We start from the raw sequence: 25774 nt of genomic DNA, 5'->3' as shown, positions 1-25774 counted from the left end.
AACTGAAACACCACTGAGAGGGAGGAAGTTCACTGGCATTATCAGGTTGCGATGCACAACTTTCACTTCCCCTGTGGAATCATCCATCAGCTTAAAGGTGTGACTCTCATCATTTTTGTCAAAAACTGTATAGACAACACTCTCCCAGCGATCAGCAAGTTTTCTTTTGCCACGTCCCTTTTTGTTGGCCAAAAGGACGTGATCACCAATCGCTACTGGGGCTCCCCGCACTTTCCGGTTGTAGAGGTCCGTGTGATGCTTCAAATTTTTGCGTGCCACCTCCTGCGCCAAATCCATGGCCTCTTTGAGGTCCCTCCTCAATGTCTGGACATATCGATCATAGTTCATGAGGTCTTGGTGCTCAATAACAGAGCCAAAGATCACATCAATCGGCAGTCTTGGCACTCTGCCAAACATCAGCAGAAATGGCGCATAGCCAGTTGTCTCATGGACTGTGCAGTTATAGGCGAATGTGAGAGCTTTCAGTGCCTCAGGCCACCTTTGCTTGGCTCTTGGGGGTAATGCACGAATCATGTTGCCCAAGGTACAGTTCATCCTCTCGCAGGAGCCGTTTCCCATCGGATGGTATGGGGTCGTGTGAGACTTCTGGACACCTGCCACATTCAATAGCTCGGCAATGAGCACACTCTCAAAATTAGCTCCTTGATCCGAGTGAAGGCGTTTCGGAAAGCCGTAGATGCAGAAGTAGTTATGCCAGAGTTGGTGTGCCACCGCCTTAGCAGACTGATTGGGGCATAGAAAGGCCTGAGCCATCTTAGTAAAGTGGTCTGTGACCACAAGCACATTCAGTGATTTGTTCGCCGAATCCTCTGCAGACCAAAAATCTATGCAGACCAGTTCAAGAGGCTCTGATGTTCTGATATTCTCCAAAGGTGCTCTCGCTCAGGCGACTTGCTAACAACACACCTTCTGCAGCACCGTACATACTCTGACACATGTTTGGCCATACCAGGCCAGTAGAATCTATGCCTGGCCAGATAAAGTGTTCGTTGTTGTCCCTGGTGACCGGCTTCATCATGGACGCCTTTCAGTACAGCGAGCCGCAAGGTTGGCAGAACAACATACAGATAAATCTTTGTCTTTGAGACGGGCTTCTTGGAGACTCGATACAGCACACCATCCCTCACAGTTAACTTGTCCCAAGCCCTTAGAAATCTCTTCGTATCAACCGGTTCACTTGCCCGCTCCCTCCTCGAGGGTCTCCGTCCCCTTTCCACATAGGAGATCACTCTGCACAGCACATCATCACGCCGCTGGTGTCCCACTAGGTCATCACGCAAGAAGGGTTCAGAGTCAGACTGGTTTGGCGTAAGCACAGTCTGAGAGCATTGGGGCAGAAGGAGAGCATGTGGCCACACCCTGGACTCATGTTCACTATGGGCCTGGAAGACAGCTCCCACCTCAGAAGATATCAGCATTCCTGTCTGTGCAACAGCCGTGCACTGCGAAACAACAGGCTGGTCATTGCTTGAGGCCTTATCAGCTGAGTGAACAGTCCATCTGAAGGCCTCCTGAACCCCACCAGTGGCGACTGCCTCTGCTTCTGCCAGAAGTTCCTTATATGGAACTCTTATCAAACGGTGTGAGGCCCTGGGGTGCACGAAGGGCTCCCTGCTCAGCGCGTCAGCAACCACATTTTTAGGACCAGGAATGTACTTTATGTCAAACTTGAAAGGCGCTAGCTTTGCGATCCACCTCTGCTCACATGCATCCAGTCTTGGCTTAGAAAGCATGTAAGTGAGAGGGTTATTATCCGTCCATACGGTAAACTGATGACCCCTCAACCAGTGATGGAACTTGTCGCACACCGCCCACTTCAATGCAAAGAACTCCAGCCTATGCGCTGGGTACTTGGACTGTGCATGATTGAGTGTCTTACTGGCAAAGGCAACAACACGGCACCAAGGCCACTGCTGGAGGCATCAACAGAGAGCAAAAAGGGCTCCTCAAAATTAGGATGGGCCAGGAGCACTCGATCCAACAAGGCCTGCTTCAGCTCATTGAAAGCTGCCCTGCATTCATCCGTCCAGTCCTCCTCACACAGCTTTGTACGCACCAGCCGGTGCTTTCACCGTGAACCACAAGGGACTTTATCCCCAGATGTCAGCCGAAACAGAGGTTTTGCGATGGATGAGCAGTTCTCAATAAATTGTTGGTAGAACATTACCATCCCCAAAAATGAGCGGACCTTCTGTTGGGATGGGACACTCGAACCCTCTTCCATAAGGTCTGCCTCTGCAAGGGATGTAATGGAGGCTATTTTGTCAGGGTCTGACTGTATCCCATCAGCATTTACAATGTGCCCCAGGAATTTCACAGACTGTCTCAGAAAATGGCACTTCTTTGGAGCCAACTTAAGGTTGTGAACCTGGAGTCTCTGGAACACCATATGCAAGCGCTCCAGTGCCAATTCTTCTGTCGGGGCAAAAACCAGAACATCGTCAAGATAACACAGCACACTGAGGAAGTTCTGATCCCCAAAAATGCCTAGCATCATCCTCATGAAGGTGGCCGGACTGTTGCACAGTCCTTGTGGCATACGATTATATTCGTACAACCCAAATGGAGACGTAAATGCCGTGTACTTACGGTCCTCCTCATGCACCTCCACATTATAATAACCCGAAGTCAAGTCCATTGTGGAGAACAATCCGTTCCCTCCCAAAGCAGCCAGTGCGTCAGTCGGATGCGGGAGTGGGTGAACATCTTTGACAGTTCTAGCATTAAGCCAGCAAAAGTCGTTACAGATTCTCAACTCACCGGACTAGTTCCAAACTAAGACCAGGGGTGATGCAAACTCACTGCAAGACTTCCGAATTATTTCCTGTTCCTCCATGTCATTCAAAGCCTGTCTTAGTTTTTCATAATGAGTCGGCGGCACACGTCGGCATGGCAACCGGAATGGCTTGTCGTCCACAACTCGAATTCGATGTAGGCAGCCTTGCCACAATCCAGCTTGTCTCTCGAGAAGATAGACTCAAACTGGGCTATGAGGCCAACCAGTTTTTCTTTGCCAGCCGGCGAAACTGCACATGAATCAATGTCGATATCAGACAGCCCCATATTTTGCAGCACTGCATGTAGGGGGCTACAACCACTTGTCACCTCCTGTGAGGGTGAAACATCTGGCAAAGTGGAAACATCAGTGACTAGACTCTGCTCATCATGGCACCAAGCTGAGCCAGTAGACCGTTGCATGTTCTGTTGCAAGTAGGAGCCAGTGGGGCTGAAGTTCTCCACTGCTGTACAGGGGGACACGTCAGCCAACTTCATGTTCCGTTTCAGTGTTATCGGCTTGTCAAAGGGGTTCAGCACTTTCACAGGGAGCCACCCATCACTGTTTAGATGCGCTACAGTTCTCCCAACCATAACTGACCTCGGTCCAGACTTTGACCCGGTGGGCTCTACAACGACAGCACTGCCCACTTCCCCATTATTCATTAGCTGCAGCCTGCCCCAAACAAGGTGTTCTGTCAAAGGCTCTAATGTTACAGCTCTCTTTAGCTTGACAGTTCTGATCTTATCACCAACATGCCCTGGGGCCACCACTCCTGACATTGAACTCAGCAGATTTTTATTAAGCTGTTCTTCCGCACTCAGAGTCTTGCTGCATTCCTCTCCTAAATGTCCCTCTTCCCTCAGGTGATTACCCAGATACCTCATTAGGTTACTGCCCAAAATGAGGTCCTCACTCTGCCCTGCAATCACCAACATTGGCACAACAACTTTACAGCCATATATCTCCACTGTAATGTCACACACACCTGATGGAACTGTCCTTGAACCACCACAGCCAATCAGGACGACATCCGTGGGTTGCAAGGTGGGGGTCTGCAGCACTGCATGATGTAATAGTTGGGGCATCATATTGGTGCTGAGGGTGCAGGCCATAGAGCCACTGTCAAGCATGGCTTTAACAGACACTTTGCCACCCAGGGTCACATTTTCATAGAACAGCTCATCATGCTGTTTTAGTCTGTGTGTGTTCTGAAGAATGGGTCTCCGGCCTAGCTGGCGCTCCTCACAAACAGTGTGTAATACAGATTCTAAATCATCAAAATCATCCTCTTTGGGGGCGATTTCAGGCCTAACACTTGCCCCCTCCACATGTAGGCCATCTAGTTTCCCAGCTGCTGGGTGGCTGATTCAGGCCCCCTCACTCTGACAGACACGGCCCTGGGGCATTGAGCCCGTGTGTGGTCGCCAGCATGGCAGATGAAACATAGCTGATGGGCTCTACAGTGGTGATATGTAGAATGTTCAGTGTCAACACAAATCACGCAAGGCACAATTTTGTGTGTTTGGTTCCGGGGAACCCTTACATCATCTTTAGCAGGCAGCTTTGCTTGTCGAAGCTGTCCCTCCAGGACTTTCTCTAACAGGGCTATCACATGATCAAGACGATCAGTAGGTGGTTTTGCATGAAGGTCGGTAAGTGATGCTGAGGTAGAGGTTGGTGATGGTGTAATACACTTACTGTTGCCTGTCGCCTGCTGCACATTAGGACTCACCTCCTGTTGCTGAAAACTCAAGGCTGTCATGGCTTGCTGTGTGGCAGGCAGGATGAGGACCCAAAATGCAAACTCACGGACTCAGGGGATAAACTCAAAATCACAGCTTTAATGCTGGAAGGCAGATCACAGGAAATACAAAACTTAAACTGGGAACAATAAACTAACACTCGGAGAGAGACACAGGGAAATCCACGCAGCATGAGGGAGAACGCGACACAGAACTGAGGGAGACGCAGACATAAATACACCGAGGGTTAACGAGGGAAGTGGGAGCACATGGGGAACACAGGTGACACTGATAATCATAACGAGACAGGGCGGGGTGAACATAACATGACGTATACAGGTGCGGGAGTCCCAAAGTAAAACAGGAAGTACAGAGGTTCAAACAGGAGGAGAGAGAGCACGGGGAGAACACAGACATAACGGGCTGGGGAAAACAGAATAAAACACAAGGAGAGACGAGGGCTCACAGATACACAGGGGCACACAGGAGGTAATCAAATAAGGATCATCATAACTAAATAATCCTAGGAACCAAGGCATGACTAGGGAATGAAATACAAAACATACAAAAACTGAGAATACTGGGCCCACATGGCCCGGGACCATGACAAAGGCACTGACTGCACTAAACTGAGGGGTGCACTTCCGGTCCTTGCCATGCTCCAGCAATTTCTCGTGCACATCAGCAACCGTCCACTGCTGCAGGGGCTTGCACTTGAAAATAAGAGACAGTTCTGAGTCTGGACAGTGGCGGATAAACATAGCAGTCAGCTCTTTTGTCAGATATGCAAAGGACTTATTTTGTCTCTTCAGACAGTCTTCAGTCACCTCCATGGCTCTGTTCAACCTGAGCCAGTAATCAAACGGTGTTTCACCTGAGTTGGGTAGTGTTGCATAAAAATCAGCTAAAGGCATGCTTGAACAGGCAGTGTCACTGAAGTGCTGCTTTAAGATCTCAAAAATGGGCTCTGGGCCCCTCTCAAGACACACCGATGGCTTACTACGTATGCCCACCTTGACTATTTCTCGTGCCCTCCCCAGCAGTTTACTTAGCACATCATCAGCTTGTTCAGCAACTGGTACCCCTCTTCTCTTAAAAAAAGTCATCATCATTTCCTCCCATTCCTGAACACTGCATGTATCACAGCCATCCCCTCTAAAACACACAGGTTCTTTAACATCAGACTTTACAATCACATTCAATAGTGAGGGTTCAGATAACACATTGGCAGACCCAACAACACTGTTTCCCACTCCAGAGCCCAACCGAGATTCAAGACAAGAGGCAATGCTTTCCCCAATAGAAAACCCAATTTGCGTTGCAATCTCTGCATAAAGGTTCTCTTTTGTGGGACTGGTTTCTGATCTAGTATTTTGTAGATCATCACAGTTCCCAACAATAGGGTTTTCATTTAACTCAGCAAGGACAGGCTTAGGTGTGGAGGAAACTGGGGCTGTCAGCAACCTTGATCTGCCTCTGCCATATGAATGCAGAGGGGTAAAACCAACTGCCCCCCTTCCCCTGCCAAAACTGGGAAAATCTGCCATGGCTCAGCAATGTGTCCCTCCCTTTTTTTTTTCTTTTTTTTTTGTAACTCTCCAAAACAAAGAAAGCACAGAGCCCCGCCCCGATGTCTCTAAAGAACGCAGAAAATGGCGGGACTAAGAAAAGCCAGTCTCCCGCGACTTTTCCACCTTCCAGGAAGTAGACGGCCCCCGTTGCGGTCGCAGGATAGCAGGAGCTGGGGTCACGGCACCAGTGTAACCGGTTTCTGCTTCATCCCGCTGCAACAGTTCGGCCCAAACAGACTCCTCGACTCTGCGTTGTGTAGTGTTTTTAAAAAGACAAGGAGTCTCTGATCGATCGTTGCCACTTTATTTCCTGAATGGAAACAACGGTGTATTATCAGTGCACAGGCTCGCCATACACCACTCCGCACAGCACACTCTCGTATGGCTACGGCAGACTGGCAGCGATTACTGCAGCCAGCCTCACCTAACCAGCCACACCAAAAGGGGGGGCGCTGTTTCCCCATTACACTGATATTTGTGGCAAGTGGAATAATACCACATAAACACTGTTACACGTACACAAGAATTTCATGCTCTGGCTCACCTTTGGTTGAAACCCATACTGGAATAATGGAAGATGTGTGAGTGTTGTCAACATTCTGTGTGACTCTGTTAGAAGTTGCTTCACTTGTTGTTGGTGTGACACTGTCGTCTTGTGAGACGTCTGAGTTCATTTGTCTTGTCCTGTCACTGTTCTTGCTTTGATTTCTCCTTGTTCTCTCTTCCTTAGTACGATTGTCATGAAGACATGTTGGATGCCTTTTATTACATGTGTCACAGGTTTCTCTGCTTTCACAATCCTTGGAGCAATGACCAGATTTCAGATAGCCAAAACATAACTTTTTGTCTTGAGCAAACTTTAGTTTCTAGAATGCTCTCACTTTTGAACCTTCTACACTTAAGTAGGCTGTGACCCGACCTTTCACAGTACACACAACTAGCACTAACAGTTCTTTCATTTGAGTTAATTGCTAGCACCTTTGCTACATTGCTTCTGTTCCCCTTCAATTTCACTTGGCTTGAGAGCAAAGAGAGATGTTATAGGATTACAGGCACTTCAAACCCCTTCATTTGCAACATGGCTGTCTTGCAGCAGCAAAGGAAGTCAGCAAATGCTTGAAGTTCCATACTGCCTTTAGAGCTTATCTTAGGCCATGTGCCAAGTTTGTATCTGAAGGCCTTGGCTACGAGGAAGGGATTCCCATACCTCTCTTTGAGAACTGCCCATGCTGCATAGTATGCAGCCTCTGTGCCAAGTGGGAAGTAGCCTTCTATTGCCTTACTTGCACGTCCACTTACATATTTTCTCAGGTAATAAGTCTTCTCTTCAACTGGTATATTTTTCCTGTCGATCAGAGTCTGAAAGGAAATTTTCCAATCATTATATCTGATAGGATTGCCACTGAATATTGTTGGCTCTGGTACCGGAAGACGACTTGCATTAAGAGACACTGCAAATGCTTTAACCAGATCTTCTGTGTTCACCTTTCGTTGCGGTGGCGAGGAACACCGTTTGATATGCTGGTCATTTTTTCAGACTTGACTTCATTTTTCTTCTCAGATCTGTGGTGAAGTAGGTTGTATATTTCTTCATCTGAACATTCACTTTATTCATACACCTGCTGTCGAGCCTTTGCTGCAATCAGCTTTTTTACAGTAACAAGTCGTTCTACTTCTAGAGCCTTTTGTCTTTGTGCTATTTCTGCTTCTTGTCTTTCAGTTTTCTTCATATGGATATCTTGTTCAAGCAGAACTTGCAGAGCAGCCTCATTTGCTGTAACTTCAGCAGCTGCATCTTGTCTTTTAGCTGAGAGCCTGCTGGAGTGTCTGGAGGAAACCCTTGAATGAGAAGAGAGGTTAGTGTGGTGTGACTTGACACTCATCCTGTCTGAGGCTAACTTAGGCATAGACTCAGTCTCCTTCCATTGTTCATCCCTACTTTCCACATCTGAGGCTACTGACTTAGGTAAAGACTCAGTATCCTTCCAATGTTCTTCATCTCTTTGAACCTCCACTCTACTTGGGCTTGGGCACTTTCTTACAGATTCAACAATTGTCTTTGTTATGGCTTCACACATATCCATCCTCCATCTTGTGTCATTATCTGGAAATTCAATACGTCTCAACTCAACCATTCACAACCTTAGAAGCACTCAGAACCTTGGAAACATGTTCTTGTAGCAGATCCTTTGAGCACTGACCATCTATAGCTCCTTTGGCATCCTTAATGACAACGTTGACACTGCAGGTCTTAATGCTCAATTCCGATTTTTTGTCTGCTTGTTCACACCACAAATAAAATGTGACAGCAAACGCGCTCTAGTATGAACCCTCAAAGCGGCCCACATGCGCAAAAGAAGACATTACACACAATGCGCTCTGTTTAGACCCAGACCAAAACAGTACTGTTTGACTGATGGCCCTTACTATAAAGACTTATTTCTGACTTTACGTTTCCCAATTTTTCTTTAAGTTATAAAGTTATTTTTTTATTTACATATGGCCTAATAATGATCCTAATTGCTGTTTTAGAGAGGAGATTGTCATGAACCGAAGTTCCACGCACAAGCTGGACCCAGGAGCAGAACACACACACAGTGGTACGAGAGAACAAAAAATAAACTTTATTATAACTGAGGGTGTCCCGGGAGGGTAGAAGGGAAAAAACGCACGGAACCAGAGAAACCGAGGGACCGGGAGGCGAGTCGCGCTGGAACGCCGAGAGCGGGACCGTGGGAGGCTGAAACAGAAAAAGGAAAAAGGATTATTGGGGTGCGGGGAAAACGGCAGCATACGAGGGGAGGTAGAGTACGCGTCTTACGATGATAGCGGGGCCGAGGGAACCGGAGGGAGGGGTGAGGGTCCGTGGGAAGAAGCTCCAGAAAGGTCGAGGCGGCTGGGGCTGATCGGGATCCAAATTCCAGATGGGCAGGTGGACAGGCTGGTGGCTCAAACACGCCGAGCTGTGATCTGAGTACACAGGGCAGAGTTAGTGTTAGTTCACACGGATAGGTTTGCATAAGGGCTTTCCCGCAGGTGTACGTTACCGCTGAAGGACGACTACGGACTGGCGTGGAGCAGCAGGCTGGGCAGGATTAAATAGTCCACCTGGTGATCGCCTGGGATGGGATGCAGGTGTGGAGTTAGCAGCCACGCCCACGGGAGTGGGCATCCCATCAGCACCTCGGACGCCGGGCCGCGGACCATGACAGGAGATTATACAGTACAAATAAAAGGTCCACGTTTCTCCAACGCTGTCTTCCCAACATTTTCACTGGATGGCCAAGAAGCATTCACAATGTCTTCTCGTGCACTTCTCCGGCGCTGATAATTGGCGTCTAACTTGTGTCAGTGACGTAAAAGACGGATTTAATGCGACATGACCGTTCAAACAGCAGTCGCTTTCTAAAACATCAGATATGTATCGGATTCAGTACCACATACAAAAGTGACCCAGATTGGATTTGAAAATATCGGATTTGTGCTGTTCACACTGTCATACCATGATAGGATATGGGTCGCATAGGTTCAAAAAAGTCAGATTTGATGCGCTTTTGCCTGCAGTGTGAATGTAGCCTATGTGCTTATCGTACAGTTCTTTGCCCTTTTCCGTCAACGTACGGACTCGTTGGCTCTGTCGTGCTCTTTGTGATAGTAGAAACATCATCAGCTGTGCCTTCAACTGCTTGTAGTTGCTCATCTGCAGAAAATTGTTCCACATCACCCTTTTCACTGATTTCTGGATTAGTCTCAAACTCTGCCATTGTTGGAGGGTTTTTTTTTTTAAATTTGTATACTTAGCCTTAATGTAAACGTTAATGCAGCAGCTTAAATTTGATTTGGTAGTTGAGGAGCAAATGAATATTAATCTCAGCTTACTGTTACAACTTTAAAGCACAGTAATTACTGTTACTTTTTAAACATCACTTAACATGTATACTTAAGTCACCTTAGCTATAAGTCACCATTACATATCTTGTCCAAGCCAGTAATACTGTTTCTTACAGCAACTGCTGAAACCCACCATATGCACAATGCACAGGTTACTCATCACACATTAATTTAACACCGTATGAATACCAGTCACTTAAACAGTAGAAATGTAAACAGTGAGAAAAAATGATTTCAGTCCTTTGCTCATTTATAACATAATGGACCCAAAATAAATAAATGTACAAAAAATATGTCATTCTGTAACAATTGATTTAAATAGACCTCTAATGCATTTGCCATATCTGGCTTTTTGACATGTATTACTGAACAATCCCAACAGTCAGGAAGGAGTTTTCTTCAGTATCCAAAACTTGCTACAAACAGTGTAGGGTAACAGGTAATCAATACGGAACAAATCTCTCTTGCTCATAATTCGATAGGAACATTTCTATGATCACCAAAGTGGTTCTGGTTACCTGGCATGGAGATTGAAAACTGTGCAGCGCAACTCTACTGAAGATAAGATAAGATAAGATAAGATAAGATAACCTTTATTAGTCCCACACGTGGGAAATTTGTTTTGCAGATGCAGAAACCAAGGTCAGCTTTTCAAGACAGCCCCAAAATTCTTCACAACTTGTGTTCAAATGCGAGACAGTTGTCAGGTGATGACTGCAAGGAAGCTATGTCAGTGATGAGGCACTCAACTGACATGAAACTGTCAAAGAGAAAATGAAGGTGACATTTCAACATAGGCAAAAAGTGATTCAAGATCCAGCCACAGCTTCTTCTGTCCTGGACCTTTTCCCAAGATTTCTGGATACACCTGGCTTGGTAAGGCATAAAATGGTTTACTGACAGCTTTGTGGTTCCTTTGTTTGTTTGCCCTGGGAACAGCAAGGGCCAAACTGTCTCAAGACATCAGTGCAGCAAAGCAAGTACACGGCAGAAGAATCCATGGCCACTTCCTAGACAGTTGCATGTAGCAGGGCATCAAGGCCATCAGCAACTACAAGAAGAAGACACCTGGGGTTGATGGCGACGCCTCGCTAACAGATGCACTGAACAACGCACGGTTTGATGCTCAGAATGACATATTGGTGAGGAAGCCCAGAGGAGCAAATTTTAGCAGAATGCTCAGTCTTTTGCACAACCCACTGGCATTGTCACACTTTCTGTGTCTGCACTGCCATGTGTCTGTATCATTTTGTTTTTTCTGGTGTTACACTGTCTTTGTCTTGTTTTGTTTTTTTCAATTTTTGCACACTTGCCCTCTATGTAGCCCCGTGTTGATTGTCTGTTACATGTTATATGTAGCACCACAGTCTTGGAGGAACGTTGTACATACTGCACATGGTTGTATTGTGGTCGTATTGTCGTATTGTACTTCTGTTCTACTTCTGCACATGGTTGAAATGACAATAAAGCCACTTGACTTGACTTGACTTCCAGTTTGGATGCAGTACTAGCTCTACTTTTAAGATTAGGCTTAAAACTGGGGAATTACCATGATGTATTCATTTCTTCTTCAGTCATCTTTCTCAATCACTATGTGTTAATAGAGATCTCTGCATTAAATCATACTTGTTATTAATCTCTGTCTCTCTTCCACAGCATGTATTTTATCCTGTCTTCCTTCTCTCACCCCAACCGGTCGCAGCAGATTGCTGACCCTTCCTGAGCCTGGTTCTGCTGGAGGTTTCTTCCTGTTAAAAGAGAGTTTTCCCTTCCCACTGTCACCAAAGTGCTTGCTCATAGGGAGTCATATGCTTGTTGGGTTTTTCTCTATATAATAATAATGGATTACATTTATATTGCGCTTTTCGAGACCCTCAAAGCGCTTTACAATTCCACTATTCATTCACTCTCACATTCACACACTGGTGGAGGCAAGCTAAAGTTGCAGCCACACCCTGGGGCAGACTGGCAGAAGCAAGGCTGCCATATCACGCCATCGGCCCCTCTGGCCAACACCAGTAGGTGGTAGGTGAAGTGTCTTGCTCAAGGACACAACGACCAAGACAGACAGAGGAAGGGATCAAACCGGCAACCTTCCAGTTACAAGATGACCTTCCCAATCCCCTGAACCACGGTCGCAATACTACAATAATATGTGTATTATTGTAGGGTCTACGTTACAATATAAAGCGCCTTGAGGGAACTGTTGTTGTGATTTGGCGCTGTATAAATAAAACTGAAAAATTCATATTTTGTAGTAGGAAAGTTGCTGCCACTCAGGCTGAAACTATTTTTTAATACGACTTTTCACTTGATAAGCTTTTCTTTGAAACCTTCACGTCTGCCTTCCTAACACTCCTCTCAGTGGCTTTAGTCGTCATAGCAACCGGTCCCCGCAGGTGCACTGTGAAGTCATGTTTTCTCTTTCAGGTTTTATGTTATGATACCACAGTTTTGTCCGTTTCCATATGTATGTAGAGCCTATGGAGACGGGTATTCAGCTTACACAAGCGTGCTCCCGTGCCGTTCTTTTGAAATCCAACAAGGAATAGTTTGGCATAGGCTGAACGCTGATTGGTTAATAAGTGGGCCAAAGCAGACCCGAGAAACACGATGAAGCTACCATGTGCTCATGTCCTTATCTTTCACAATAAAAGCCCCAGAGTCCTGAATGCTTTACAGTTTGACTGGAGCCATCATCCTGATAAGAAGCTGAATTTAATAGCTTACAAAGGTGAAGAGATTTGCAAGAGATTCTGGGGTATACATAAGAACCACATTATTGATTTAGAGTTATGAAATGAAAGACAATAAATGATGTAACAGATTGGTGGCAGATGGAAGGGCATTAAAAGTGGTAATCTTTCTAAAGACAAGAGCAATATTAAATGTCAACAGGGTAACTGACTGAAATTAATATTTACCACATGTCAGAATAATTTATTAAATAAAATGTCTATTTGTGGTTGAGGTTCTGATCAAAATGTTTCAACAGTGACATCTGCAGGCTAGATGAGGTAGGGCAAGTCATGTGATTGTGCAGACAAGACTGGACTCTCACCTCTTCGGGATGTGATCTCTTACATGAATATAATGGACTTCCGTTTTTTCCATGCTAATACTTATTCTATAAGCTGTGAAGGACTGTTAAATTAGGAGAGAATGAATTTTGAATGGTGCATTAATCAGCAACAAAGCACTGCTGTGGGAAGGAAAGTGCTGCTTTTGTGGCAGAGTTGCAGGCCTCTCTGCCATAGCATTGGCACTGGATTTTGATATTGACAATGGACTGCTTCACTGTTATTTTGGTTGTGTATTGTGATAGTCTATCCAGTGATGTAAACACCAGTCCAAACTGTAACTTATCAAATAAAAGAAAGCATCTAACACATGAGAGAGAAAGAGACTGGTGGATGAGCTACAATGGCTTACATCAACAGAGAGAGAACTTTACTTTCATTAACCTATATTAATAGAAACTGCCTATACATTCAGAAAGAAAAAATGAAAGGTTTTTCTACTTTTGAGTGGAAATAAATAATGTACTTACTGTATTAAGTCCTTTCATCCTCATGCTAACCCTTTACTCACATTCTGTGCAGCCAGAAGCTACCAGAAAAACATCCATTAATTAGAGAGAACCTATTTGTTAACAGTTCAGTTTTTGTCCGCTCAGTGTGCAAATATCTCATAAACAGAGAAGCCATGCAAGTTCAGAGTGACCAAAACTCCACACTCCAGACTCAAACAAAGTAAAACATCATGCCCGTGTCACATGATATGCCATTCACACCAGTATACAACGCAAAGAAAAAAGAAAAAAAAAAGAAAATTTCTTCATCCTCTTCTCAATAACTGCTAATTTTATATATATTAGCCAGTATGTAACTGGTTAGGTAACAAATGATAACTTAATAAATGCTGTCTTTTACTGTTTTAGGAAAGAAAAACGCATTTAGTCTCACATTTGCTTCACTATTTATTTTGATAACTGATAATAAAACCTAAAGCAATATTTCTCACAGACTGCCAGAATAGGCCTATTGTTAAAGAGGCCCACTGACAATACTGTAACAGAATTAGCTAAAGGTGTGTTGAGTTTAGGCAATGGAAACCACAGGCATTATGGTTGGTAACCTACTGCTAGCTTTCTGTTTAATTTGTTCTGTTTTAAAACTTGCATCGTTGCATAACAAATAATCATATTTAGGCCTATGTTAAATTCCTTATGATTGTTCTGTCATTTTGCACATTTCAACAACAATTAAAACAGTTAGTATGTTTAAAAAAAATACACTGTCAGGTTGCTGGGTTTTTTTTGTTGTTGTTATTTCTCTCCAGTGCACTAGAAAGTAATGATAATAGTTTTGGTAATAATATAATATATATAATAATATATAGTTAATATTGGGGTGCTGAGGTGGGATTAGCGGGGGGGGCACCAAATTAAATTCCACTTAAGGCACCATAAAACCTTGGCCCGGCTCTGAATTTGGGGTCTAACTAGTTAACGTTCTTCCCTATACTTCAGCTTCCCCTTGGATGCACCAAGGGGGAGCTGAAGTAAACGCCCACTTTTGGGAAGCGGAAGATGGGGATCTTGGGTTTCTTGCTGTAAACTGTAAGCAATCGTCTGAACTCCATTTATTTCGATGGTACATCTGCAGTAATTATGATAGCTGTGAACTCCGGAGGATGCGAGGACAAAGTCAGTGTCGCAGGCATGCAACGCCGGATAGATGGCTTGTCTAAACGTCGAGCCGACATGTGTTGACTATGGCAAACTGGTAAAAGGTAAGGACGTTTGGGCTAGCGTTAGTTACGCCGCTAGCTAACCGCGTTTAACTGTAGCAAACTTTCAGGGCAATATTACAGGCCCTTAGTGGAGATATCGTTTACCGCTACGCAAAATGAACAGTGAGATTACATAATTCATATCTAGTTTTCGCTGCATTTTGTTTTTCGGCTAAAATTAACGCTGGTCGTGGCGCCATTTGGTGTTGATGTGCGAATATTAAAAACGAAACGCAGTTGAATATCCTGTTGGGTAATATTGTTGTGTAACGGTTTGCGCTTCCTGTTGCCTTGAAATGCGCGTGCGTGTGCACGTGTGTCTGTCTCCAGGTATCCCTCCCATCGCGGTGCTAACCAGCCGGCGTCACTGCTGCCATGGAGGTGGGCAGCCTCCCCGTGGAGCTGTGGAGGGTTATCTTAGCCTATCTCCCTCTCCCTGACCTGGGCCGCTGCTGCCAGGTGTGCCGTGCCTGGCGAGAGCTCATCCTCTCTCTGGATAACACCCGCTGGAGACAGCTCTGCCTGGGCTGCCCTGAGTGCCGACATCCCAACTGGCCTAGTCAACCTCATCTGGAGCCCCCTTCGTGGAGAGAGGCCCTGAAACAACATGCCCTTGCCACCCGCACCTGGACTCAAAATGGTCCAGAGCTCCAGTCCTCCGCCTGCCTTCTCTTCTTCCGTCGTCGGAAAGATCGCAGGGTTTGGCACGTGGGGCCGGGATGTGAGTTTGAGACCCTGCGCGGAGCCCTTGGGGTGGTGGGGCCTTACGACCGAGTGGTGCTCCATCCAGGGGTGTATGAGGAGCAGGCTGAGGTAGCGCTGAAAGTACCGGTGGAGCTGGTTGGGTTAGGCCGACTGGGCGAGGTGGCCCTCCTAGTGTGTATGGAACAGCAGTGCCCTACTGCCAGGCTGTGTAATCTGGTGTTCATGCCACCCTGGTTCTCCACGGTTGTCTACAAGGTGCAGCTTGTTTCCTAAGAGTCTCAGAGTCAGATTGGCCTAGTCTATACACTCCTATAAACACAAGAGAAAATAGAATCTAATTATATTTCTTTGTTTCTTTCTGTCTTGCTCTCCTCTAGACATCCTGGGGACATGTCCAACTAGATAACTGCAACTTTGAGGGGGCTCAGCTGCAAATCCGCGGGCCAGGAACCTGCCAGGCTCGATTTTGCTCCTTCTCCCAGGGCAGCTCTGCACACTTGCTGGGAGTTGTCCTGAGTTTATTTGACAGCTGTGACTTCTCAGGAAGTGACACAGCTTCAGTGACTGTGGAAGGTCCCCCGGTCTCAGAAAGGAACTGGGCTTGTAAACATTTGGCAGCTCTGGCTAGGACGTTCTCATCATGTGGCCTATCTGAGCATAATGGTTCTCCCAAAGGACATCCGGCTGCCTCCACTGGTGGACATCAACCTCCAGGTGCTAATGTTAAAAAGGAGAGCATAACCATAGGTGACTGGAAGAGAACAGGGGTAGATGCGGTATGTCAGAGGACAGTGATTGAAGATGGCTGGAGTGATGGTGAGCGCAGTGAGGGAGAGGAGAACAGAGACGAGTGGGGGGCCAACAACACCAAAAAGCAGTTTACACTGGAGTACAAAATCCCATGTGACCATCATGGCCTATCACATTTGCTCAACCCCCGGCCAGATGGCTCTCTTCCACTTTCCTCTTCCCCAGATCCCCCTTCTATGATCCCTGACCCTCTCACCCTACAGCAGGAATTAGACAGAGACCCGGAGGCTCACATGTTGGCAGCATCGACACTTGGCTGCATCCTCAGACGATGCCTCTTCAGGGACGGGAAGGGCGGTGTGCATTTGTCCAATTATGGACAAGCTCGACTGGAGGAGAATGTTTTTCGTAGCCTGAACTACGCCGTGCGCTGCATCCAAAACTCCACAGTTAATAATGTTCCTAGTAACTTTGCTTCATACAAATGGCATGCATCTGCGATTGTGTATTGTGTGTATTTGGGAAACATATCAAGTTAAAGTAGCTCGTATCATTAGTAATTTAGCATCAGTGTCCTATTCAAGCTGCTACTTGATCACCTTCCTTTTCTATCTCTCCTGCTTCAGATCGTAATGCTGAGAAACGAGGTCTGCGAATGTCGTGCGTCAGGCGTGTTTCTGCGCCTCTCTGCTCAGGGCCTCATAGCAGAAAACAACATTCACTCGAACGGGGAGGCAGGGCTGGATATCCGAAAGGGGGCTAACCCAACCATTGTGGTAAATGCCACACAATTGCTGATTGGATTCCAATTTTTTAAAGATGCAAGCAAACAAAAAATTTCCTGTGATAGCATGTCCCAGAGCCTTTCAGCAGCATGCCCAGATATCATGGATGAGGAGATTTTTGTTCATTACTTTTCTAACTTACTCAACTTAAGAGCTTAAGATGCATAAAACAGACAGACCCAGAGTATGAATATTTATGATTTCCAGAAATGATCTATTCAGGCTTTCCAGATGAAACTAATTTCCTCAGTCTTTTTATCCATTATCAACTATTAATCCACAGTGCAACAAAATACACAGTGGTTTGCGCTCTGGGGTTGTTGTCCTTGGAAATGGAAAAGGTTCAATTCGAAGCAATCAGATTTACAACAACAAAGAAGCTGGGGTATATATTCTCTTCAGTGGAAATCCCGTGGTAAGGTAGGTTGGAGTCTGCAAGCAATTAATTTGGATATTATTCACTGTGTTCGTGTTTATCTTGAGACTGGAATTGTTTAAAAAGATAGAAATCTGGATTTTTGTAGAAAGCCTACAGCAGAGCTAGCTTCTTTTTTTTTTTTCTTTTGACACCACTTTTCTGTTCTCCTATTCATCATTTGCTCCGTGGGAACTTTTATCCCCCCCTTTTTTTTCTTTCTTTCTCAGTGGGAATCACATCTTCCAGGGCCAGGCTGCAGGGATTGCTATAAATGAGAACGGCAGAGGAACGATAACAGGTGTGTCAGTGGATCTGCTCCATTGTCTTATCCAGATGAACACACAAATTGACAAATGGCTTCTTTGTGTTTCTCCACTAATGTACACAGATAATAACTAATTTTAATTCCAGAGAATGTAATTCGAGAGAACCAATGGGGCGGTGTGGATATCCGCAGAGGAGGCGACCCTATCTTACGGAACAACTACATTTGTTACGGCTACTCAGATGGTGTTGTGGTGGGAGAGAGAGGACGTGGACTTATTGAGGGAAACCAGGTTTTTTGTATGTATTATTTATCTCTTAGAGGCTTCATTGTGTTTAATAGCTCATTTTCAACACCCCTGACTCAGAACAGTTTCAGTTCCCTCTTTCTCTGACTCCTTCAGGTAACAAAGGCTGCGGTGTGTGGGTTATGTCATCCAGCCTCCCACAGCTCCTAAGCAACTACATCATCCATAACTGTATGTATGGGCTGGCAGTGTTCTGCAGGAAGGACCCAGAGAACATTGAGGTCAGGGAGGGAAACTGGCCTGGGCAGGAAGGAATCGCTGGAGAAGGAGGCGGTGCAGACAGGAGGGGTGTAGAAGGAGAGGGACGTGAAGGGCAGGAGAACTTTAATGAAGAAGGTGAACTGTTTGCCTGGGACAGTGACCTGGACAGTGAAGATGAGCGCCACTCTGCTCGCCGCTCTATTAGCGTGGCCCTGGTGGAGAGCAACTGCATGAGCTACAATGGAGGTACTAAATTGATCTGTTTCATCAAATGCCGATAGAACGGGAGAATGAAAGACTGTTTGTCATTTCTCCATCTGTTTGTCCCTTCCTATAGCAGTTGGTCTGTATGTGAAGAGCACTGAGGCCCTGAATGTTTTCGCTAACCTGATAAACTGTAACCGTGGCCTTGGCATTGCCGTGCTGCAAAGCAGTCAGCTGACCCGACTTGCTACAAACTGCATTCTGGAAAATGGTCGAGGTGGTGTTGCGGTGGAGAAAGACTGCAGAGTGGAGCTTCGTGGTAATGGCATCTATGAAAACAGTGGCTATGGTGTCAGTTTCAGTGGTAATGGGCAGATTGTGGAGAATGATGTTGTTGGGAACCGTGGATGTGGAATCCAGGTCTGTGGAACTGCCGATATCAAGGTGGGATGGACTGAAGATCTCCAAACCTACTATTAGACCTGCATATTGTAGCTGTTTACTTTTATATTAACCATAACTTTATTACATTTGAGTTTTTAATAATTTTTTTGTCTTCAGGTAATGCGCAATCGTGTCCAACCCTCACAAGGCTGTGGGATTGCCGTGCTAGGGCCAGTTAAAGGTGTTGTCCATGACAACATCTTGTTCCAGGGTCACCGTGACAACAGAAAAGCGTTGCTACATATGGATCCTGGCAATGAGAGCTGTGTGCTGCGGAACAATAGCATTCTCAGGCATGATGACAGGTAATCAGTAGGCCCATTAAAAACTGGCAGACATTCAGTAGACCAGGGGTCTCCAACTCCAGGCCTCAAGGGCCGGTGTCCTGCAGGTTTTAGATCAACACACCTGAATCAAATGATTAGTTCATTACCAGCCTCTGGAGAACTTCAACACAAGCTGAGGAGGTAATTTAGCCATTTGAATCAGCTGTGTTGGATCAAGGACACATCTAAAACCTGCAGGACACCGGCCCTCGAGGCCTGGAGTTGGAGACCCCTGCAGTAGACCATCAGTGGAATTAGTGTCGTCACTTTCTATCGCTTCTGCTGTCTGTGCAGTGTCTAATAAATTACTAATAAATAGTAAGTGATCTGAGTAAAAAATTACTCAGATCTGCAGGTTAACTTAAAGAACTTTTTGAGGTCATTGCTTTTAGTAGGAAAGCAGTGGCTTCGTGGTGTAGTGATCACATTTTCCTTACATGTGAAATGATCCCCCAGTTCAAGACCTAGAGCCCAACCTCAGAGGTTAGAAGATGGTGTACTTGGAGAAGTACTAAGGCAGGCCATCTAAATATCAGGATACCGCTTGAATCAGTTGCTGCTGCCTCATCTTATTAACTTGAGTTCTGTGTTTGGGGTTTGGCTCCTTAGAGGCTTTAGTCCTTGGTTCTTTACCGTGTTGGTAGTGCGTCCCACCACACTGCAGTTCTTTTACTGGTTTTATTACCTCAGTGGAGAGCAGTGGTTGTTTTTCTTAATCACATTCCCTCTCTATTTATTAGCTTTGCTGGGCTGGACCCATACATGTACTGCTACAGTTTACTCTAATAGCAACGTTTTTGAATGAAGCAGGTTTTTATGAGAAGAAAAAGCTCTAAAAATTCACCGTTTACTCAGAATTGTATAACAGTCAGTGACAGCTAGCTAGTGACATAAAAAATGGTGTGCAGCTTAAAGGTTATTTCCCTCAGGAACTGCTGAAGATGAAAATGGTTTAAAAAAAAAAAAAACAAATCGGGGTGGGGTGAAAAATAATCTTAAAGGGCACCTCCCAATTGCTGTTTACCCTTTCTCTCTTCATTTCATAGCTGTACATCTGTTCCCCCCTGGGTTATGGAAAACCCTCCTCCTCGCCCACTGGCCAGCTCCCCTGCTGGTCTCTCTTCATCCCAGTATCCCTCTGGACTTGGAATTTCCGTGACCACCAGGATCAGCGCAACTGTGGAAAGTGGTTGCCACAGCGGCAGCATGTTTTGCAGCATCCTGTGAATACTGGCAAGAACTTACAAGCCAATATGATAGCCAGGGTCAGGAGGTCAGCATCGGGTTGCACCTTAACTGCTGTAAACCATACACGTGGGGCACTGACTGTCAAAATAAGGGTTCGGTTAATTGTCCAAGTAGCTGGAGACGGCAACTGAAACATTAAAGGAGCCATCCACCCTCATTTTTATTAAGGTGGAAGAAGATTTTGAAAATCTGAAATTAGACTTTTGTACTTCTACGATTAAAATGCTACTGTACTCATAAAACGTGGGCTATTGAAAACCGAAGCTGGAGTACAAGACATTCATACTTCTTTGGAATCTGTTTGAGACTAGAGCTTTGCCTAGTTTATCATTAGCTCATTTACTGCAGACTTGTTTGGTAGTCTTATTTTTGCTTATAGGGACTCGCTGGTTAGGAAGTGCACATTTCTAAATCCTAGCAGGAGTCAAAGGCTTCAGAAATGGTGGCTTTTACAGTGGGTCAAAGTAAAGCTGTGCCTTGGTTGACTATTTAAGGGATGCTGTAGCGAGGGAAGGTGTATTCATAGCGTGAGGGCTTTTATGCAATTAAGCCAAAATTAAGATTCTGTCTCTTTCTGTCCTGTTTGTTGGCGGGTCTCTTCTTGCGTAATGTCCTCTATGGTTTTTAAAACTTAATGCACTTCAGCTTTTGAGACATCTCATTATTTCAGATCCTGTCAACATGCTGCACAGAAAACTAAACAGATGTCTGCATATGATTATGCAAAAAAAACTGTTGGTAGTCTAAGCTTTATAGTTCCATTTGTAGTCCACCTGCACTTAAGTTCGACCAACCAATCACATTTGAGTAGGTTTCGGTTTCAGAAGAGGGTTCGCATTTGCTGAAATATAATCTCACAACCATCCACTATTGTCTGACGACAGTTTAGCTTTTGTAACAGCTTATTTAATTTGTCTGCATTTGTAAAAAATAAATCAAAAGCAAAAAAAAGACCAGCAGACAGAAGAGAGAGGCAGTTATCCAGATATCCTGTCCACACACTCAGAGAAGGGGAAGATATGTAGTGTGCAACATGTGATGTCTACAAACGTGCCTATACGTTCCTGCTAGATGTTCTGTCATCTAGAATTTGTTTACAGCTCTTTAGTCTTTTTTTTTTTTTTTTCTATCTTTAAATGTAAGTGTGTCACATACGCCTTGAAGTTCACTTTGTCTACAAAAGCATTAACAAACAAGCCTTGTTTAATGCAGCCATTTGTTTGATATTCATTTCTTTCTGTCCAGTTCTCGGTTCTCCTTCGCGTCCTCAGTGCATCTTTTTGCGTTTCCGTCTCTCAGTGAAGTGATCGTATTTGATCAGAGGCAGAACAAGGGCGGCCAGTCTGCTGTCATCTTGCAGTTCAATGTTATCACCCTTGCCTCGGGCTGGTTTCACCAAGGTCAGTCTCATTGACTTTGCGACTTCAGTCATCCTATAGGAGAGCACAAGAATCACAATAGTTTACAGTTTAAACAAAAACTACAGAGTAAAGAAGGAGGATAGTAGTATCTGTGGTTAAGTCCACATTATTGACTTCATTAATGATTTTACTCTTTATTTAAACAATGTATGAAATGTAAGAAACGATTTTTAAAGGCTTCCTTTTTATTCCCCTGCTTACCTTGCCTCAGTGATTCCCAGGTCACGATGCAGTAATGTGAGGTCAGCTGTCATGTTACCCATATGCAGCAGCAGAGCTAAGCAGTATGCTGCTAGTTTGACCCGCATTGACGACGACACCATGTTCTGGATTCTAAACAGAAAAGTAAAGAAAGTGTGTCTTTTGAAAAGAATCAGTGCAGCAACAACTATACTTTTGTGGTCAGATGTTTACATAAACTCATCATGGCCATGAATGTCTGCCATAAATAATTTGGTGATTTTTAAAAAAACAAAAAACAAAACAAAAAACACTTATTTGAACTGCTTTCCAGAGTGAAATGATAGTAAAGCACGCACCTTTAATAACTTATAGTTAAACAAAAATTAGGTGCACAAGTTTAAATTTATTTGGGATTTTCTGAAATCCACACAGGTCAAAAGTATGCATACAGATTCAAATATACACACACATCCCCACTAATATTTGGTTAATGTCCCTTAGCAAGTTGTACTAATGAGATTTTTGGCAGCCCTCAAGAAGCTTCTGGCATAATTCTGGCTGAATATTTGACCACTCTTTTTGGTAGAAATGGTAAAGTTCACTTAAATTTGTTAGTTTCCTGGCATAGACCTGGCTTTAAAGCACACTGAACAAATTTAAACAGGGTTGAGTTGGGTTTTTGTTTTTTAAAAGGCAATTCCAGAGGCTTAATGTTAGCCTGCTTTATTCATGCTAAAACCAGTTTTAATGTGTGTTTGGGGCTTCTTTGTTGGTTGCCACCCTCTCAGTCCATGGCAATGAAAAAGGTGCTTCACTGTGGACAGTAATGCTGGTGTTCCAGCAGTTTGCAGTTCATGGCAGGCTTCAGCCATGGTGGTTTCTGGGTTGTTCCTGACTATCCTAGCTCACCTTCTCTCATATGAGGGTGACATTTTTGGCAAAGTGATGACAAATCAGCTGTTTAAACTGATGATGTTGGAATCTGTAGTTCTTTCGAGGGTCTCCAAGAAACTACAGATCTCCTTAGATCTTCAATTAGTTTCTTGGACTTTTGCATTATTCAATCCAGTTGGTGCTATCGAACAATCCCTTCTTATGCTGCAAAGAGAAACTAAAAGATGTAGTCAATCACGATCACTATCGAGAAGCTAATAGGTCTTAACTTTGTTAAAATACATTGTAGAACCTTTAACAACACTTACTAAATTATTTAAGTGAGTATCTATACATTTGACCCCGTGTGGATTAGAGAAAATCCTAAATAAATTGAAACTTGTGCACCTAATTCTTGGTTTTTAAAATCATTAAAGGTGTATGCTGTACAATCATTCCACGCTGAGAAAAGAACAGTTCAAAGAAGTCATTAAAAGCCCAAAATTACCATGACATTCATGCTCATGATTCGTGTATATAAACTTCTTACAACTGTATATATTATTTAGCTTCCCTGTCTCGGTTTAGCATTTTGGTAAATTTTTGAATTACTAATGAAATTATTAATTTAGTGAAACAAAATCAAATTCCAGATACATTTTTCTTCACTAGCTACATGTGTTTAACCACCATACCTGCCATTGTTGAAGGTCTCCACAGTGAACGTTTTAAACAGTTTGCCCTGGATGACGCGAGGGCAGCCTTCCTCTTGCCCAACTGTACATGCAAACATGAATTACTACAACCCTCTAATGGTGAAAGTTTGTATGCCACTTTCCACATCATAACACTAACAAAATTCACTCACACTTGCGGGTGACATTCCTCTCCCGAGCCAGTTTGAGGAGCAGAGAGAGGTAGAAAGCACAGCGTGCCGTTTTGTCTCGGTTTTCACTTTCAGTTGGCAGATTCTCTAGATGCTTCACAATACTCAGGCACCTTTAGGTTAAAGATAAAAACCACAAGATCAACCTCAAGTGCAAGAACACATTAATAAAATGTCTCTGAAGGTTTGGTTGCCTCTACCTTCCATCATCTTTCATCTTTTTCAGCTCTTCGGGGGTGAGTGCTGCCATTTTGGCACCACCCTGCTCCAAAGCACCAAACTCCACTGGGCTCAAGACTGCACATATTCGGTTAAGGGTCACCTGAACAAAGTCTGGTACGGCTCTAGATAAAAACCTGCAAACACATGCATACGCTAGTACCCCAGCTTGATATCTGGGATTCAAATGGATTCCTTGCCTTCCTATTTCCATAAACACATTCCTCCTCCAGCACAGGAATAAAAGATACGCTCATCAAATGGATAGACTTCCTCTCGTTTGTCTGCGTTTGCATTGCAGGGGGGAAGGTGCAGAGCCAGGTCTCCTTGCGACTCTGCGTCAGCCACTTCTTGCTGCAAAGCTGTGCAGAGAGGGAAGGTTAAGAAAAAAAAACCTGGAGAGAGAAACATTCAACTTCCAGATTTCTCCTAGGAGAGGCATCCACTGTGCAGCTTACCTTCCAGACCCTTCTCGCCAATCACAGTGTTGGCAGCCTTTGCCACTGCTTGCTGAAGGGTTTCACTGCCCACCTGATTCAGCCTGCGAGAGCTCAGAGCTCTCTTCTGCTTGTTGGTACCAAAGGCCTCAATCAGTAAGTCAACCTGAAAGGGAAACATTAAAGGTAATAACAAGATATTCACATTACACATAATTAAGCACAGATGTCTTGTAATGGACAGACAGTAGCAGCAAATGCACCTTTTCTCTGTAGGTCTGAGTAGTGTCCTGGGGTTTTGCACTGTCTGTTGTCTCTCCTGGTGACAAAAGTCAGAAAAAGTGACTCTCAGAAGGCACACAAAGCATTCCTTCCACAGCTTCTGGTCTTTATGGGCAGTTAGAAATAGCAACAGATATGTTATAGGTCTCTTACCTGGTATAACTGGTTGCATGTTGAAGAGCTGAGCTTCATGCACCTCCATCGTCATGGTCTGCTTGTTCAACACGCCCACATAATATCTAAAAAGATGCCAAACATCCTCCTTATCAATCTCCTCCTCGGTGACCATAACATGCCAAAATGTGCAGCAAAGACCTACTTGCAAAGATTATTGCACTTCATTGACCCCACTCCAAAGTTCTGCCCCACATAGGACAGTCTGTCTGACTCTGCAACCTAAATAAAAGAAACCAGGAAGAACACAGAGTATAGCAACATAGCCCGGAGAGTGCAGACACACGATAGATCCTCATCTTCCTCACCAGTATCCGCCTGGTCTTTTTCCTGGGGTTACTTTCCTCTGTGTTTTTAAACATGCTGAAATCCAGCTTGTCTTCATTTTGGACGCTGCCGTTGGAAAAGCGGACTGTGGGATTGAGACAGAAACACCGGGAATCAAAACCTCAAATGCGATCAAACCTCAATGACCGATGTGATTGTAGAGTGACACACGTGAGAGCCTCGGACACAACAACACAGTAGTGCCCACGTGTGCACCTAAATGCTTTAGAAATATAAACTCTACAAAGCCCAACCCAGAGTCATGTGTCATCATCATCATCCTCGTGAAAAATTCTACATAATAAACAAATGAGGACGACTCACCAACGACAGCTTTATCGGCTTCTTTCTCCTCTCCGCAGCACACAAACGAGCAGGAGGCGGCCATGACTGTTGTCATGATGAGTTTTCATGCAGGGCAAGAGTTTACTCCTCTGTACTTCCGTGTTCGCTTCGCCAAGCCGCTGCTCTAATTTCTCCAGTTTTGTTGTGGATACTTTACCTGGTGCCTTTCTTTATTT

General features: G+C 44.6%; 2 protein-coding genes and 1 pseudogene across 2 annotated transcripts; 1 reads left to right on the top strand and 2 right to left on the bottom strand.

Moving 5' to 3' along the window:
* Positions 1 to 7494: 7494 nt before the first annotated feature.
* Positions 7495 to 9877, bottom strand: LOC146630625 (uncharacterized; annotated as a pseudogene).
* Positions 9878 to 14602: 4725 nt separating this feature from the next.
* On the top strand, positions 14603 to 20599 carry fbxo10 (F-box protein 10). The gene is made up of 11 exons (XM_085357005.1): positions 14603 to 14798; positions 15129 to 15758; positions 15881 to 16702; positions 16880 to 17029; positions 17322 to 17458; positions 17684 to 17754; positions 17868 to 18020; positions 18125 to 18475; positions 18567 to 18877; positions 18995 to 19182; positions 20250 to 20599. Exons 2-11 carry the CDS (start codon positions 15174 to 15176, stop codon positions 20428 to 20430), a joined length of 2949 nt encoding a protein of 982 aa, XP_085213131.1. The 5' UTR covers positions 14603 to 14798; positions 15129 to 15173; the 3' UTR covers positions 20431 to 20599.
* A 689-nt stretch (positions 20600 to 21288) lies between these two features.
* Positions 21289 to 25676, bottom strand: polr1e (RNA polymerase I subunit E). Its single transcript, XM_085357007.1, has 12 exons — positions 25578 to 25676; positions 25235 to 25338; positions 25072 to 25148; positions 24906 to 24991; positions 24734 to 24789; positions 24492 to 24636; positions 24285 to 24395; positions 24015 to 24111; positions 23797 to 23927; positions 23624 to 23705; positions 22074 to 22205; positions 21289 to 21884 (listed from the first exon to the last, which is right to left on the bottom strand). The coding sequence occupies exons 1-12, from the start codon at positions 25651 to 25653 to the stop codon at positions 21719 to 21721; spliced, it is 1263 nt and encodes a 420-aa protein (XP_085213133.1). The 5' UTR covers positions 25654 to 25676; the 3' UTR covers positions 21289 to 21718.
* Positions 25677 to 25774: the final 98 nt, after the last annotated feature.

Source organism: Diplotaxodon limnothrissa, linkage group LG6, assembly GCF_057381915.1.
Source record: "Diplotaxodon limnothrissa isolate DT_005_m linkage group LG6, D_limnothrissa_male_GT1.1, whole genome shotgun sequence".
Taxonomy (NCBI): domain Eukaryota; kingdom Metazoa; phylum Chordata; class Actinopteri; order Cichliformes; family Cichlidae; genus Diplotaxodon; species Diplotaxodon limnothrissa.
The sequence above is the reverse complement of the archived record's forward strand: the minus strand, read 5'-3'. Positions and strand labels throughout refer to the sequence as shown.